Source organism: Canis lupus, chromosome 23 (genome assembly GCF_011100685.1).
Source record: "Canis lupus familiaris isolate Mischka breed German Shepherd chromosome 23, alternate assembly UU_Cfam_GSD_1.0, whole genome shotgun sequence".
NCBI classification, from domain to species: domain Eukaryota; kingdom Metazoa; phylum Chordata; class Mammalia; order Carnivora; family Canidae; genus Canis; species Canis lupus.
The window spans coordinates 44,411,897-44,429,712 of NC_049244.1; the positions used below are offsets into that span (position 1 = coordinate 44,411,897).

Consider the following 17,816-nt stretch of genomic DNA (forward strand, 5'->3'; position numbering starts at 1 on the left):
TCAGAATGTTGGGAGACTGTATCCTAGCTCCATCATTTATTAGCTGAACAATCTACTCAGTTATTTAATTTCTGTGTGTTTCAAACTGATCATCAGAAAAGTGAGAATAGTATTTGTGAGGGCTAAATGAAGAAATCTATGGAAAGAGCTTAGGGAAAAACTGAACACACAGGAGCTCACTAAATGCTACAAGTTGTTATATAAAACAGAAGTTAGGGTAGTTCCTAGAAAAGAGTCTCCAATAGTTCATAAATAGTCTTAAATTATATACCTCTCCTACCTTGTGGGAGAGAAATGACAGAGGAAGAAGTACAAACCTCATCTTATAACATTTAAGGTTATAAAGGTTATATTAGGTTTCTTTCTCTACTATAAATCTCCAAAGAAGAATTACTTCAATTCAGCAAATAAAACCCCAATTCACCTAACAATTATTTTAACTTAGACATAAAGGGCTGACCTAGCACATCTTTCCCAATGAATGACTCTAACATAATACTTTTTAATCATACAAGAGTAAAACATAAATTATGTAACATTTTTAAAAGGCTGTGAAGACTTACAATCCAGTTGCTTAACACAGAAAGTGGACAGATGATCAGTGTTGTCCTTGGTCTGTCTTCAATATCAGTTTTCTTTGAACCCTCCACTGCAGATGCTCCTGAAAGAAACAATCAGTTGAAACATCTTTAAGTTTTCTTCTCATATATATGAAGTCAATAAAGAGATGACAAAATGTGCCTCTATGAAGAGAAATTAGAAAGAATTAAAATGAAGCAAATTTGTTTCCAGCCATGATGAAGTTAACAGGAAGTAGACTTTACCTTGTCACTTTAAACAAATAAAAATCCAGTGATTACTTATGGGGGGAGATAGACAATTGTGACTGAGAGAAAAAGTATGGAATATCTCCTGATATGTACTTAAGTTCTTCAGTTATTCATCAAGGTAACATTTGTTTTATGCAGTTTTTGGAATCTGTACTATAGTTACTGTTGTAACCAGACTCCAAGATGGCCCCCAATGATACCCACTTTCTGAGAGTCACAACCTCATACAGTCTCCTCCCACACTAACAGGGTGACAAATAATATATGGCGAAAGTGGGGGTATATCACCCCAGAGATTAAGTTAGAAAAGATGCAGTTTCTGTCTTAGGTACTCTCTCCTACTCTCTCTCTGATTACTCCCTTTGAAGGAAGCCAACTGCCATGCTACAAGGAGACTCAAGTAGCCTGTAAAAGGACACACTACAATTTTATTTTCCATTACCCTGCTGGACAGTATTTACGTTATTTCCAATATTTTTCTAAAATAACACAGCAGTGAAAACTATTTTTTCATGGGTCCTTCTACATATCTCAATGATATATCTATCTTCATTATATTTGGCTCAGTTACTCACTACGGTAATTTATATTCCCATCCATACCACATCAGAGTTCCTGTTATTTTACGACTTTGCCTATATGTGGCACTATGAGATTTTTATTTTTATTTTTAAAGATTTTATTTATTCATGAGAGACACAGAGAGAGAGGCAGAGGGAGAAGCAGCAGGCGCCATTCAGGGAGCCCGATGTGGGACTCAATCCCGGGTCTCCAGATCACGCCCTGGGCTGAAAGCAGGCACTAAATCGCTGAGCCACCCGGGGCTGCCCACTATGAGATTTTTAAATGTTTATAAATATAACAGGTAAAATGGTATCTCTCTGTTCCTTTATTTCCTCAATGACTGAATCTGCACATCTTTCCCTATGTTTATTGGTTATTTGTTTTCTTTCTTTAGAATGCACATTTGTATTCTTAGTGGCCACTCTCCTACTAGTTTGTCTTTTGTCAATAGATTTGTAGAGATTTCTTTTACTCATTCTAAACACTGATCCTTTGTAAGTTACACTTACCAGAAATACCTTCTTCATTCTTAACATTTTTCACATTATTTACAGTACACTTTGATGCACAGTAATTTAAAATGTAGTAGAATTTCATCAATCTTTTCCTTCTGACTTTTATGTCTTACTTAAGAGAGCACTATCAGTTCTGTCTCCATTCACTGATTTTTGTTTCTATTCTCTTTTCTTCCAGAAATGTGCTTATTTTTTTTCACAGCTATGATTTTAAGTTTCTTCTATAATGGCTATGTGCCTGCAAGAACAACTTTCTGTGTGTGAACTTAATTCTATCCAAATTCTAATTCTATCTCAACAGAAAATTCCACATTTCTTAAAATTTCTAAAATTTGGGTCGAGTATTCTATTTAAAATGCCTATATTTTCAATTCTACTAGTGCTTGCTTCGGCAGCACATATACTAAAATTCTATTAATTGTCTGATTCTTAGGCCACAAGTTGGCTCTTTTTCATCATTCTGTGTTGGGTCAAATATCACCTCCTTAAACAGGTCCCTTTCAACAATTTTGATTTCATTATCCTCCTTTATTTTATTCACAATGCTTAATGTTTAAAATTATGTGTTCATTTGTTTAGGTTTCCCCATCATTAGACATAAGCTCCATGAAAACAAACTTTTGTCTGTTATTATCCCCAACATGTAAAATATAGGAGACTAAGGTACAAAGATACAATAACCTATCCCAGACCTCCGTAACCCTAGAATTCAACCTCTTCCCTTCTCACATATTTAGACTGTCATGCAATGTTTTCCTATTAACTACAAAATATAAAATTATAATAAAGCTCACTAACATTCATAAGTGAAAAACAAATTCTACTCATACCAAGAACTGAATCTTTATTATAATTTAAATTAACTAAATTGAAATTAGGTTTTAAAGAGCCATCGATTATTCTAAGCCTTCACTAGAAAAAAAACATTTCTGCTACTCGGATGAGTAAAGGACCTCTTTCCATCATATTTTTGACCTAATTAAAATAAATAGAATAAGAAAAGGTTCTAGAAGAACACATCAACATACACTTCCAAGGAAAATGGGTTTTATCTTTTTCTTTCTTCTACCTTCTGAACTTCTTGTACCATGTTCTCGTAACTTTTGTCACTAAAAATTTTTTACATTGAAAAACAACAGCTTAAAAAAAAAAAAAAAAAAAAAAACCATGAAGATTTACTGACCCTTTTTCAACATTCTCCTTTTTGTTGCAGGGGTAGATGAAATAAGTGCACATGCAAACTCTGAATCTTCTTTAACTTTAGAAGATCCTGCTGAAGTAAAAACCACAGAATCATTAAGATCTTTGAAAACTAATTTTCTCTTGTGCTTATTAAATGCAGGTACCACCTGAAGATAGGAAATAAAAATACTTCCATACTCTAGATTTTAAAGAGCTTAGATTATTAAATAAAAACAAAATATCTAGTGACCAATATCTGCCTGACACTAATAAGCATATTCCAGCTCAAAGAAGGAATGTAGTCACTTGTCATAAAGTATTACTTCTCTTGAGGAAGAGATGTGACAGTAGGAGCAGCCATATATGCAAGGGGACTCAGCTTTCCTACAGAAGAATATTTTCAAGGAAACAGGTATTTGACTTCTAATGAGGAGTCTGACAAATATTTAGGTAAGCTGGTGATAATGAGTTATTTTTCAAATGGAATACAATTTCTCAAATAATTAAAAATACAATATGATCCAATTTACAAGAAAAAAAATAAAGGGTTATAATTTAAAGATAAAGGAAAAAGTAATGATCCTCACTGGTTGTTTTTACATCTGTATGGTAATGCAAACAATATTACCAAGAAGGCACTCCTACCCAACTTTTGTAAAATTTTAATTTATACATATGCGAATAAGGTTTTACTGAAGTCATTTTATAAAGTAGTAAAAATTACTTTGTTTAGTTTAAATATTTCTTTTGAAACTAATCTTTCAGTTTGCCTCATTCATTTACGACCCTTGATTAGCTCCACATGTAGTTCAAATGTAGACAGCAGACAAGTTTAAGACCTATTACTTAAAAATTCTAAGCTAGAGAGATATAAAAAAACTATGGGGTTTTATTGTAATAATCTTTAAGTGTAGATTATGGATACTAGATTTATATACATACCTTTTACTCTTTTAGTCTCAGACTGTACATTTTTTAGTTTGCCTACAACAAAACCAAGTACAAACATGGTCACACTAGGAAATATGAATATAAGACACATTATCAAATCAAATTCATTTCACATTACCTTTCATTTTCTGTGGCAATTCACTTGTTTCATTTTCCTCTGAATCACTGCTTTCATTGTACTGGACAGCAGTTTTTCTTCTAAAATAAAGTATACAAAAATTTTTTATCAAAATGAAACAAAATGGGATATGAAAATATAGGTTTAATACATGTAGCACAAATGTTTGTGTTGCCTGTTTTTTGAAAAAAAAATTAAAGAAAAATTTGCCAAATGAAAGTAAAATTAGCTAAATAAATTCTGCTTTATAAGCAGATGCATTTACTATACAAAATACAGTACCACTATTTATTAAATTTGAAAAAGTTAGCCATCTTAATAATCATTTTAATACGGTGTTTAATATTTGGCCATTCAAACAAAACACCTATATAAAACTGAACTAAAAAGAAACCACTCTTATCAAAGAAAATACTTTTAGTATAATGAAATGAGCAGCTAAGAGAAAAAATATAATTCGCTCACAATGAAAACTCTTATGTATTTTGTGTAGGAACAGTACATTTCAGTGGTGAAGCACCTAAAAATAATGGACTGCCTCGTCAGGCTAAATAGATTCAAATTCCCATTCCACTACTTATTTGCTATGTGGCTTCAGGCAACTCATTTAATATTCTTCTCTGCTTCAGTTTCCTCATTTGGAAAACAGGAATAAAAATAAAAATATAATTCACTTCACAGGATAAAATAAGTTACTACATTCAAAGCCCCTAAAATAATGCCTGTTGCACAGTAAACATACATGTAATTAACTATCATATGTGTGTTGGTTATTAGTTTTTCCCACATCTCATTATTTTTTCCACATCCTTTAAGTCTTATCTGGTCAACCTAACAGTGCTATTTCTCAATTCATGGTTACTTCAGTTGTAAGATTGGAGATCTAGATGAGAAACTGAAGAGTCCTGGTTTTATGCTCAGTTTAGATAGGTATTAATAATAGAGAACAATTAGCAAAGTCTTACTTTTGAGATCTTTATTGGACTAGCTAACAGAGACTCAGATTTGAGATCACATCTGCATATATTATGGTAGACAATACAACAAAAAAATCAAGTATTTAGACCTTCTTCTGCAGGTAAATGAAATTTATAAGGTTACAGATTCAAGTTAAGATCAGAGGAGCATTATATATTTTATTCAAATTCTCCCTCTAGGGGATCCCTGGGTGGCTCAGTGGTTTAGCGCCTGCCTTTGGCCCAGGGCGTGATCCTGGAGTCCGGGGATCGAGTCCCACGTCAGGCTCCTGGCATGGAGCCTGCTTCTCCCTCCTCCTGTGTCTCTGCCTCTCTCTCTCTGTCTATCATAAATAATAAATAAATATTATGGGATCCCTGGGTGGCGCAGCGGTTTGGCGCCTGCCTTTGGCCCAGGGCGTGATCCTGGAGACCCGGGATCGAATCCCACATCAGGCTCCCGGTGCATGGAGCCTGCTTCTCCCTCTGCCTATGTCTCTGCCTCTCTCTCTCTCTCTCTGTAAAAATAAAAAAAATAAAAAAATAAAAAAAAATAATAATAATAATAAATAAATATTAAAAAAAAATTCTCCCTCTAGTATACAATATAATACTTTCCATAAATAACTTCATCACGTCTTATTTCTAAAGGTAAAATGACAAAAGAACTGAGATGGGCAAAGAGTGCTTCTATCAAATCATTTAACAGTTGTCAGTTTTCATCTCCTCAAAAATATAAAGAAAACTCTTCTAAAAATCAACAAAAACAAAAAACTTGGGAGCTAGATATTAGTTCCTATGTGAGAGAAATAGAAAAAGTGGTAAAAAGGTAAGTGATTATTAAACACTACTAATTCACTTCTTTTATAGATTAACGGTAGTTTTCTTCAACTATAAAATAAGAACATCTACTTGCCTAACTCAGTGACTTTGGCAGTTTCAAATAACAAAGAATTTGAAAGAACTTTATAACTGAAATAAAATGGTCGTATCTCTTTCCTACATATGAGAAAATGGAGAGAGTTTAAACAAACATTACATACAATCAATCTTAACAGAGTTTACCTTTTGGGGCGGGAGCTAGACAATTCTGATTTGGTATACTTTTTCTTTCCCTTGACATCTGAAATACTGGGTTCTCCACTACATCTAGATCCTTTCATTTCAAAAAAAAAGAGGACAAATACACAGAGTATTAGTAAATTATGTTGACTAGTAATATCCTCCTTAAAACCTTGGTTTTCCAACTTAATAGTTCAACTTTCTTAGTCTCTTCATTCTTGTTCTTTCAATTAGCCAGGTCCTCTGCCCACTTACCACAAAGGTCTATACTATACTCATCCTTTGCCTAGATTCTTAACTCCTCTGACTCCCAGGTGATGATCTACTTCACTTCACAAAGAAAATTGAATGCATCTTCTATAAACTCCCATTTTTCCTACCTTTTTTTCCCTTCAACTATTTATATTTTCCATTAACCTTACTTCCTTTGCTTCTGATGCTAACTCACCTATCTTTTCTCTTGATCTCACTGCCCCCACTAAGGTCTACAAGTTCTCTCCACTGTACCTAAAATCTCTTCCAACCCATGGATTTCTTAATGTTCCTCACCCCCTGCAAAAAGCCCCTCAATTCTGCCTTCATCTCCACCTATTTTTCGATTTCTATCTCACACTTAGCAAAATACACAATAACACACAACTGTTATTTCCAATTCTTGACTTGCTATTCTTATCTTAAAATATTTTCAGTTTTGCTCTGCTCTAATTCTCAAAAATTAATTTAGCGAAGGTCATTAACTGCTAAATCAGCTATATAATCGCTAAATCCAGATACCTCTTTTCATTTCTCCTCTAACTTCAGAATTTGGCTCTAACCTACCTTCCACCCTTATCTGCTTTTGTCCACGCACATTACAATTACCATAAACTACTCTGAGGTCCCAGAACAAAATATCCTTTATGTTGCTATTGTTTTTTTACTTTCCTTTTGTAAACTTTTTTTCTCAACCAAAAATGTTCTTCCTCAGCTTTTCTGACTGGTGTAGAACCACCCAATTCCATCATGACCTCCTTGATGAAATTTTTCCTACCAGTTCTTATGAGATCCTTAGAAAAGAGAGATCTTAAAATATATTACAAAGCCAGAATTTGAATTACATCATCAAACTGGAAAAATTTAAATCAAATATGGGGTCATGTTGAAAAGTAAACTTTACCTTTGATTAGTCCATCTGCCTTTTCACTGGCATTGTTTCCTCCAAGTTTCATAGATTGATCGTTAACATTACACTCCTGGATGAAAAGGCATATTTCTTACACAGCACTGTTGTCAGTTTTAAATAAACTTAAAATGCATCCTTTATATTGCTTTACTTTACATAAAAAAGATTACTTAGATTGCTACCCCCATTCTGGAGCAATGGGGGAAGGTGCATTAAGTGAAGAGGAAAAAATAGATTAAAAAATTTTTTCACAGGGAGTTCAAAAGAGAAAACTAGTCGATCTTTTATCTGTTCAAAAGGAATACAAATAGCAAAACTCAATTATAAATGGCACATTCATTACTGAAAGAAACACTGAACATGAAATGGAATTTACTTCACCATAAACTTTTAAACCAAGAGTCCCTACTTCAGTAAATAACTTATCTTTAATGAGGCTGCCATTGTCATCCTTGTTCTCCAAAATTCTCAGGGTAATAGTACAGGTTCCAGGGTACTTATCATACTCTATTGGGGATTTTCTTGCCAATCCTGACTTTTTCTTTTTTCCCTTTATGTATATCCCTTTGTTTCAAAATGCATCAATGTATACATGAATACCTAAATTTGTATAAAAGTAAAATTTTACGTTTTTGTAAAAATATTTTTAAATGAGTCTAATAGGGAAGGATTCCTCTAATCTTTAATTAACTTGATTCTGTAGATAGGAATAACAAATGCCAATTGGGTTGAATTTAATTCTTCCCAATAAAAAAGAAAGGTAAGTGATTTAGTCATACTACAAGAGGACAAAGCAATTTTTGCTGAGATTGGGACAGGCCAATTTGATTTTAGTACTAAAAAAATACAATTTGAAACATCTTACAAAACCCTACCAGTTAAGTTTTACTAAAAACATAGGTGAAACAATCCATCCCCTTCTAATGGTAGGAGTCTAAATAAGTTGAAAATTTTAAATGTAACATATCTAGAAAATGTAACTAGAAGGGTTACTGTAGAAAATTAAGTTTTATTTGCATTTTTTTTTCAGCGCTCAGGATATTTTATTTTAGTCACTGACAAGTATTTACATTAAGATTGCATAGCTATTATTAAATATTTGATACATTATGGTTCAAAGCTACCATCTTTTCATAGTATTACACCTTTCTTTCCCTTTTTTTTTTTTTTTTTTACAAGTTAGGCAAATGATTTTTTTTCCCAAGTTTTCAGTTAATTAACATAGAGTATAAGTATTAGTTTCAGGTATAGAATTTAAGTGATTCATCACTTATACACAATATTCAGTACAAGAAACTGATATTCAAAATGTTTTCCATCAAATGTCCTACCCAGTCTTCTTCAATACCTAGTACGACCATTTATATTAAATAACATGCAAATAAAATCTATTTATCCACATATAAAGGATGTCCATTACATTACTCTTTTGTATTAAGTAACTTTGCTTAGCAAGTTTTTTCTTCAGAGTTCAAAAATAAACCTACAGAGTCCAATCTAGCAAGTCATATTACACGCTACTGGAACTTAAATCAATGACATTTCACTCTGTAAGCTTAGAGTAGCTAATCTAAACAGTGTAATATTTTTGTTGCAATAAGTTCTTAGCTGGAAATCACATTTTCAGCCTCAATTTCAAAAATGTGACAAACTAGATATATACTAGCACCTTCCTACTATGTAACACCTTAAAAGCATTGCTGATTTTGGGGCGGGGGGTGGGAGGGAGGGAAAGCCTTACAGATAATAGATAATTCTTTAAACTGATAGTTGCTACTGAAGCTAGAAGTAGTCTTAGGTGATATTCTTCCATTTTAATAACAAAATATAGGGGATGCCTGGAGTGGCTCAGTGGTTGAGCGGTCTGCCTTCGGCTCAGGGTGTGATCCCAGAGTTCCAGGACTGAGTCCCACATCGGGCTCTTTGCGTGGAACCTGCTTCTCCCTCTACCTGTGTCTCTGCCTCTCTCTCTGCCATGAATAAATAAATAAAATCTTTTTAAAAAAATGTAGGAAGAACAGGATGAAAAGAATCAAACTACTCATGGTTAGGAACTGAATCTCAGACATTTAATAAGTTAAGCTCACAATAAAAAGTACAAAGGAGGAATGCCTGGGTGGCTCAGTGGTTGAGCATTTGCCTTCAGCTCAGGGCATGATTCCAGAGTCCAGGGATCGGGTCTCACATCGGGCTCCCATGGAGCCTGCTTCTCCCTCTGCCTAGGTCTTTGCCTCTCTTTCTGTGTGTCTCATGAATAAATAAATAATCTTAAAAAAAAGTACAAAGAAGGAAATGCAACTAAGATGCAAAAATTAATAAAACAGACTCTCAATAAGCAGTGGCAGTAAATTGATATGCAATGTCTTTGAAAACTAAAAAATGAGAACAGCAGCAGTACAGAAAAGTCCAAAAAAAAGACGTATTTTGCATATACCTTTTGTTCAGTTATTTCCTACTTTAAGTTCTTTGAATTTTCAGCTGAAAATGAAAATTGTTTCATTCTAATACCATTTATTTTTCCCATAAAATGAATTCACTTTTAATTCCTAGAAATCAAGTATATTATGTTTATATGCCATATGTAAAAATACATACAAATTAGGTATAATGTCATCATTACTAGGGCATAATTATCACCATGTATGCATGTATGACTACATTCGGACTCAGACATACATAAATATGCCTTTCCAAAATGAGGACTCAACTCCATTCACAAATGTATCCCTGGCCTTTTTTTTTTTTAACTAAAAAATATAAAAATAAATATTCTTCAAAAATAGGATTTTGTAGTTGCAAAATATTAAATTTTAAGGCTATATAATAACATTACTGTTACCTTTTTTCTTCATTACTGTTACCTTATTGAGAGGAGTTTCTTTTCTGCCTTTAAATAATGTGGAGAAAAAGTTTGTAATTTTATCTCTGGAAAAAACGTATTTCTGATAACTTCTCTCTTTCTTTCTGTCTCGTTTTCTCTCTGTATCTTTTTTTTTCTTTTTGTTTTTTTAAACAAATATCTTTTTTCAAGTAGGCTCCCTACCCAGTGTGGAGCCCAGCGGTGGCCTGTACTCACAACTCTGAGATCAAGACCTAAGCTAAAATCAAGAGTCAGACGCTAAACCACTGAGCCACCCAGGTGCCCCCTCATAACTTCTTTAGACAGTCTCTCTGAAATGGCAATACTGAGTCACAGATTATAAACGCTTTTAAGATTCTTGATATATATTACCCAATTATTACCCTCAATAATGTAGTACCCCACTTTTGCTCTTAGCAACACATAAGAGAGGCCATTCATCAATTCTCTGAAAACATTGCATACTATCAATATTTTGGCAAATTATTTTTTAATGACAAAATTAAAAGGTTTTATAATGAACCAGAGACTTCAGAGAAAACACACTAATACTTTACCTTCTTCATTTGATTTTTTTTAATTCTTTCAACAGGAAGAGGTTTGCCATCATGGAAGTTGGTAAGAATTACTGCAATGGCTGTCAGAGTTTTGCCCTTTAAAGTATTTTAAAAGACAAATGGTCAGATTCTGAAACCCAATTGACCAGAGAACATTTCAAAACCAATTTTAAAATCAAGTGAGCAAATATCATAGAGCATTCAAGGCCACAGAAGCATACTATTAAATAATCTATGTATTAATAAAAATATTAATGTTTTCCACACTATTACTAAAAATTATTAAATGATTTACTCCATAAAATACTATAAGCATCCCTGAGAATTGTCATTCTCCTGAAAGACCGCAGTTATTAAGATTTAACTCTGAACTAATAACTTCATTATGAAACTACAACTATTTGCTTGCCATGTAGATCAGAGCTAATTTAAAATGATTAGTAATTCAGCATCCACATGAGATAATCATCTTATTATTAAATTTCATTTAAAGATCACTGTAAGACTTAGATATAACTTAATCAATAAAGCATACAGGATATATTTCTTGTGCAGTTTTCTTAAATAGAAACGTAATTTTTCATTACTTTCCATAGCTGAATTTACAATCAGCAACACAGAATAACTCTCTGGCAATTTTAAAACAGTCAAGGCAGCAGTTTCTAAGTGTAGCCCACAGGTGCTAGAGTTTCCCAGGACCCTCTCAGGAGTATATGCAAATTTATTTTCACAATACTGCTAAGACCTTATTTGTGTTGTTATCTGTAGTAATGCCACAAAAGGGAATTGTGGGTAAAACTGCCAGTACCTTAACATGAAACAAAGCATCTGGCACTACATGGTACTAGTGTTCATTATTTTTTTGGCTGCCACATACTCACATGCTTAAAAAAAAAAAAGCTAGTTTTAAGAATGTTCTAAAAGAATACTCTTGATGAAGCAGTACTACAAGATGGGCAGCACACATACTTTCATTGCACACCAAAATATGAGGATTATCTAGAGAAAAAGTACTTGTGAGGCTGAGGTTACAAGTTCAACTAGCTACCATACATTACCATGCATCATCATTGTTTCATGCATCACTATTTTTACTTGAAAGAATGACCAACAATCAGTTATTTATGACTGAGTGGCAGAACAAAGTATGGCTATCTTCAAGGAGAAATAACTGACAGATTGGTTGTAAATTATAAAATCTGAACTTTCAAGCAAAAATTAAAATGCTGGAAAACTTGTATCTAACACCATGAGCACAGCAGTTTCCCAAAATGTCAATGCCTTTCTAATAAGATCAACAGTAATACCAAAAAAAAAAAAAAAGAACTTTTGATACTATATAGTGAAACGTGTCAACATCTGGCAGATCTATGTAATTAACTCAATGAATCAATATTTTCCAAATAAGTAATGTCTGTATAAAATCGTGCATTAGCACAATATCCACTCAATGTGCAAGTTATACCAATGGGTTTTAATCCAAAAGAGTACAGAAAGATCACTGATACCATTTTAAGCTCCACATTATAACTGTTAGCCTTCAATAAACTAATATATGCTTAATTCTGTTGCTGTATCAAAGAATTATAATATAGTTATCTAAAAAGACCATTAAAATATTCTTCCTATTTCCCAACTACATACCTGTGTGAGGTCTAATCTTTATGTACATATATCACAAGACTCAAAAAAAAAGCAGTTATGAGAACTCAGAATTCATCTCTGAGGCCAAACATTAAAGAGATTTGCAGGGTATCCCTGGGTGGCTCAGCAGTTTAGAACCTGCCTTCGGCCCAGGGCGTGATCCTGGAGACCCGGGATCGAGTCCCACATCGGGCTCCCTGCATGGAGCCTGCTTCTCCCTCTGCCTGTGTCTCTGCCTCTCTCTCTCATGAATAAATAAATAAATAAAATGAATATTTATTCATCTCTCTCTCATGAATAAAAAATAAATTCTTTGCAAGAATGTAAAATAATGCCATTCTTATCAAAATTATTTTCAATAGTCCCTTTTCATTTAAAAACATGTATAACAAGTAATGAGTTTATTAACTATTATTTTTAAATTAATGACTTAAAATTTTTTAACATCTAATACCATAAATATTGATATAACCCACAAACACAAAAAATGTTTTGGGATCATCAAAAATTTCTAAGAGTATAAGGGTTACTGAGAACAGAATAAAAACTGCTGGTGTAAAAATCATAAATGTGTCTTTAACACTATATATCACAATACCGTGATAGAACATAAACAATTTCATGTAACACTGTTATCTTCCTCTTTTTTAAAAGAAAATCCATGAAAGATAAACCACCTTGAATTTCAAAAGAAAATCGAGAAACACCTGTTTATACATTATTGCTAGTTAATTTAAGGGTACCTTAACCAAATCAGAACAAAAAACAAAGCCTCATTTTAAGTGAAAGACATAGACAAAACTGTTCTATACTTAAAGTAAAATCTAGTCCCACACTGGCACCAATATATTTCTATCTCTACTTCAAAATTACTTTCTATAAAATCATAATTACAAAATAAAATTTCATTAACTCAAGAAAAAAGAAAAAAAAAAAACAATTACCAAACCCATATCATCAGCTAAAATTCCTCCATGGACATTTTCTGGTCGGTCCTTCTCAGAAAAATTTGTTATCGTGTTATAGTATAAATCATTTCGCTGTTCCCAAAATGGTGGAAGGTCTTTACTGTTTTCCCGTGAAACCATCCAAGCTAGAGCTTGTTTTTGATGTGGAAGCAATGGTGTTTCAATAGCCTATAAAATAAAATAAATGTCTTAAATAGTTTAATAAAACCAGTCTTTTTTCTCCATGCAGATTCTGGAAAACACTTGGATCTTATGCTAAAAACTATACATATTAACAGCATATTTTAAAATTCCAAATAGTTTTAAATAGAAAATATTGGGGGCACCTGGCTGGCTCAGCCAATTAAGTGTCTAACTCTTGATTTCAGCTCAGGTCATGATCTCAGAGTTGTGGGATCAAGCCCAGCATTAGGCTCAGCACTCAGTCTTCTTGAGATTCTCTCTCTCCCTCTGTCCTTTCCCCCCACTCACACACGTGCATGCTCTTTTTTTAAAAGTTAAATAAATAGAAAATATTGGCTCAGTACCTCGGCTGGTTCCATTTCATGAGTTTTATCATCTTCTTTTAAATCTTCAAACAATTTGTCAAATTCTGTTTTAAGCTACAACAAATTGCAATAAGAAACATCATGAAACAAACCAATTAAAATAATTTCACTTAATTCAGAGTTTTCAAATCATTTAATTCAAAGATTTGAATACCAAAAGGTACGTAACATATTCTTAGAGAGTTGCTACACTGCTCATTGAAGGCAGAATGAATAAGCGCTTTAGTTCTAAGAGGCAACTGTATTACAATCAAAAGAATACAGAAGAAATAAATCTGGGGTTTGTCACAGCTCTGTCACAAATAAACCTATATAAAACACTGGGCAAGAGACCTATATCTTAATTTTTATAAAATAAAAGGAATAATTTAGATTTAGAGTGGCTCTAAGGTTCCTTCTGCCACTGAAATTCTATGATTCTATTAGCTGTATTCAAAACATTTTTGCACGGGGTGCCTGGGTGTCTCGGTTAAGTGTCTGCCTTCAGCTCAGGTCATGATCCTGGAGTCCCCAGACTGAGTCCCATGTTGGGCTCCCTGCTCAGCAGGGAGTCTGCCTCTCCCTCTCCCTCTTGTGTTCTCCCTGCTTGTGTTCTCTCTCTGGCTCAATCTTTCTCAAATAAATAAAATCTTTAAAAAAGAAAAAATCTGGCAGATCCCTCAAGGTACACTGGACTTTTATTATGTCAACGACATTTCACTTCTTTTATGGCAAGCAATCTGCTATGTGATACAAAATATCAAGAAATGCTTTTAATCTTACATTAATTTAGTTGGTTCTTTAAACCTGATTTAGTGTGATTTTATAACAATACGTATTATGCATTATGATTACTTTTATAAATCAGCACAAAAATACAAAGCAGTAGCCAGAAGAAATCAGGCCAAATCAAAAGTTATAGAGGTAACCTGGGGTTTACCCACCAGACTAGGCCCAAGCCGTACTAATAAGCAGGTAAAATATGGTTAACTATCATTAGAAGACAAAAAAGCTAACACAGATGGGTAAAGACAAAAAAATTTTTGATGTAATTTATATACTGATCTCCATTAATTTATTTTATATCCTTTTTTTTCCCAAATTAATTCAGCCTAACAGTATCTTAGATTATAAATAAGACAAAGTAAGAATTACACTAATACCTACAATTTGGAATTTTTTTTTTTTTTGCATTCCAGTTGCAACTTTACTGAAACAAAGAGTTTCAAGTTTCAATTTTTTAAAAATATTTGGACATTAAAAAAATTTAAATAATAACATACTAAAACTTCCCATGCACATACAACAATGCATGTGTTTTAATATATGTATGAATATGTACGTATTCCTTATCACATAAAAGTTTTTAAAATAAGGGCACCTGGGTGCCTCAGTCAGTTAAGCATCTGCCTTCCGCTCAGATCGTGATCTCAAGGGTTTTGGGATTGAGCCCTATGTCAGGTTTCCTGCTCAGTGAAAAGTCTGCTTCTCTCTCACCCTCTGACCCGGCTCCCTGCTCGTGCTCTTCTCGCTTGCTCTCTTTCAAATAAAATCTCAAAAAAAAAAAAGTTTTTAATATGTATTCTATTTATTCAATATCATGTTTTATAACTTAATACACCTAAAGATCACAAATACTAGCACATACATATTTACTGTATTCTTTTTAAACATCAACCTTCAACATTTAAAATTCACTTTTAAATTACAAAGTAAAAAAGAAGCAACCTGTTCAGTTGTCATCTGTACTGCAGCATGAACTGGCATACTATAGCTTGGTCCAGCTCTTCCAGAGCCCCAACTACTTTCTAAACTGAATCCTAAAGCTGTAATTTACAAAATGAAAAGAATAAAATCACCAAGTGAATTATCTTTTAGTAAGTAACTTTTAAAACTTGTGTTCTAAGTATATTTAAAAGATTTTTTTTTAAACTAAAAATCATTAAAATAATTCCACACTATTTGAACAAACTCTTGCCAAATAAATACTTCATTTCCTATTGGGAGTTTCTTTTTGTCTATGATCTATCAAAGATGATGTTTAAAATCTGGGATTTCTAAATATTATCATTGGGGAAAATATAGGACCTCTTAGTATATATGTGTGCATGTGCATGCTCTCACATACACCCCCTCCCTCCTATGAATCCATAATTACTTCAAAATAGAGAAAAAAAATTCAGGGATCTCCTTAAAAAGATTCCTAAGAAAAGTCACAACTCATAGCCTTCAACACAAATTAGTTTAGCCAAACAAACTCTAATTATTTCTCAAGAGAAGGAATGTTTTACAATATCAAAATAATAGGAGCTTAAACCCTAAACTTACTTTTTGGTGCAGGACCCAATTTAAATCCATGTTTCTTCAACTGATCTAAAACCGCTTTTCTATTTTCTTCTTTTCCCCAAAAAGTCATATGGAGGGGCATGGTAAAAGCATTGTTTGCACCAAAAGGAACAACTCTATTATATTTAAGAAGAGAAAAAAAGAAGAGACAGACAGAATTAGAACTTATTTTTTACTTCCATTAAGAATGTGACTACTAAATATTTTAAGCATCTCACTCAAATTCTGCAAGGAAGTGAAATAAAAAGCAACTATTAGGGCAAACTAGAAAGAAAAAGTTTAAGAAATAGGATTACCAAGTTTCTGTTCCTCTGTTTCTGAAATAGAAAGCCAGAAGAAACTGAAAAAATGAAATAAAACAGGATAGCTTATAACTGAGATTATAAGATAGGTACTATAGTAAGTTTAACTGAAAGGGTAAAGCTTTCACGAACAGAACGACTGAGGGTAGCAACCCATTCTGGGAGGATAGAGAATGACTTGCAAGAACTACATCTGACCCTTGAACATGGGGTATAGGGACACTGACCTCCTGTGCTATCAAAAATCCACATATAACTCCTGACACCCTAAAAAGTTAACTACTAATAGCCTATTGTTAACCAGAAGCCTTACCATTAACATAGTCAATTAACATATTTTGTAGGTTCTATGCATGATAAGACTGTGTTCTTAAAGTAAGCTAAAGAAAACATTAACAAAATCATAAAGAACACAATACATTCACAGTACTGTACTACATTTATTTTAAAAATCTGCATTTAAGTGATCCTGTGCAGGTCAAACCCCTGTTGTTCAAGGGTTAATTGTATTTTTGATCCAGGATTCACTAAAAATTTCTCAATATTCAAAAAATTTAATGAACTAAGAATGGAGAAAACAAGTAAGAAAACATTACCGAGCATTTATCATCCAACTTACCTTTTCGTATCCCAAACATTCCATACCTAAATTGAGATCACAGACTAAATGCCTAAAACGTTACCAAGAAAAGGTAACCAAGGAGGACTGGGAGTTTTAAAGAAGGAAGGGGTGGTAGAACTGGGAGAGTGTACACCCTGCCTAAGACAGCAGCTGCTATTCTGTTCCAATCAACTGATGTTCTGTGAACATGAAGGTCAGATCTTCTATTTGTCAAGAGAAATCTTCATAAATAAGTTTTACATTAGGGAAAAAATTAACCTGTATAAAATGCAGAATATCCACATAATTCAATATTGGAAATAAACAAGAAATTATAAAAAACTGTATAGGTAAATTGAAACTCACCTACATATGATCACAGGCTGCTAGTATACAACCTCTGATTTAAATTAACATGTCCAAACTCCCAAATCTATGCACTAAAAGGCTTGGGCAGATGGTGGGGACTTCCTAATATTTGAACAAAAGCCTCTTTTTTCTCCGTGGTAATAATTTAATAGGAAAGTGAGAGAATAGTTGTTTCATGGCTGCGGTAGTAGAGGCAGATGGGAAAAGAATTAACACATTTACTGACCACATATTAAAGGCATAGTGATAAAAGTTGTCAGGGCAACTATATAGCCTCTTAACAAATTCAAAAATCACAACTT

At 33.1% G+C, this 17,816-nt stretch overlaps 1 protein-coding gene across 6 annotated transcripts in view; it reads right to left on the reverse strand.

Moving 5' to 3' along the window:
• Positions 1 to 17,816, reverse strand: part of HLTF (helicase like transcription factor) — a 49,687-nt gene that overhangs the window by 22,871 nt on the left and 9,000 nt on the right. For 4 of the 6 annotated variants that reach the window (XM_038571166.1, XM_038571164.1, XM_038571163.1 and 1 more), the window contains exons 4-14: positions 16,225 to 16,358; positions 15,625 to 15,722; positions 13,897 to 13,971; positions 13,346 to 13,537; positions 10,758 to 10,853; positions 7,335 to 7,410; positions 6,182 to 6,272; positions 4,161 to 4,240; positions 4,034 to 4,075; positions 3,093 to 3,182; positions 564 to 661 (exon numbers count right to left, since the gene is read on the reverse strand). In XM_038571166.1, the coding sequence (XP_038427094.1) occupies positions 564 to 661; positions 3,093 to 3,182; positions 4,034 to 4,075; positions 4,161 to 4,240; positions 6,182 to 6,272; positions 7,335 to 7,410; positions 10,758 to 10,853; positions 13,346 to 13,537; positions 13,897 to 13,971; positions 15,625 to 15,722; positions 16,225 to 16,358 (1,072 nt within the window). The remainder of the gene's footprint in view (positions 1 to 563; positions 662 to 3,092; positions 3,183 to 4,033; positions 4,076 to 4,160; positions 4,241 to 6,181; positions 6,273 to 7,334; positions 7,411 to 10,757; positions 10,854 to 13,345; positions 13,538 to 13,896; positions 13,972 to 15,624; positions 15,723 to 16,224; positions 16,359 to 17,816) is intronic. The other 2 variants (XM_038571167.1, XM_038571165.1) reach the window with 1 other exon arrangement.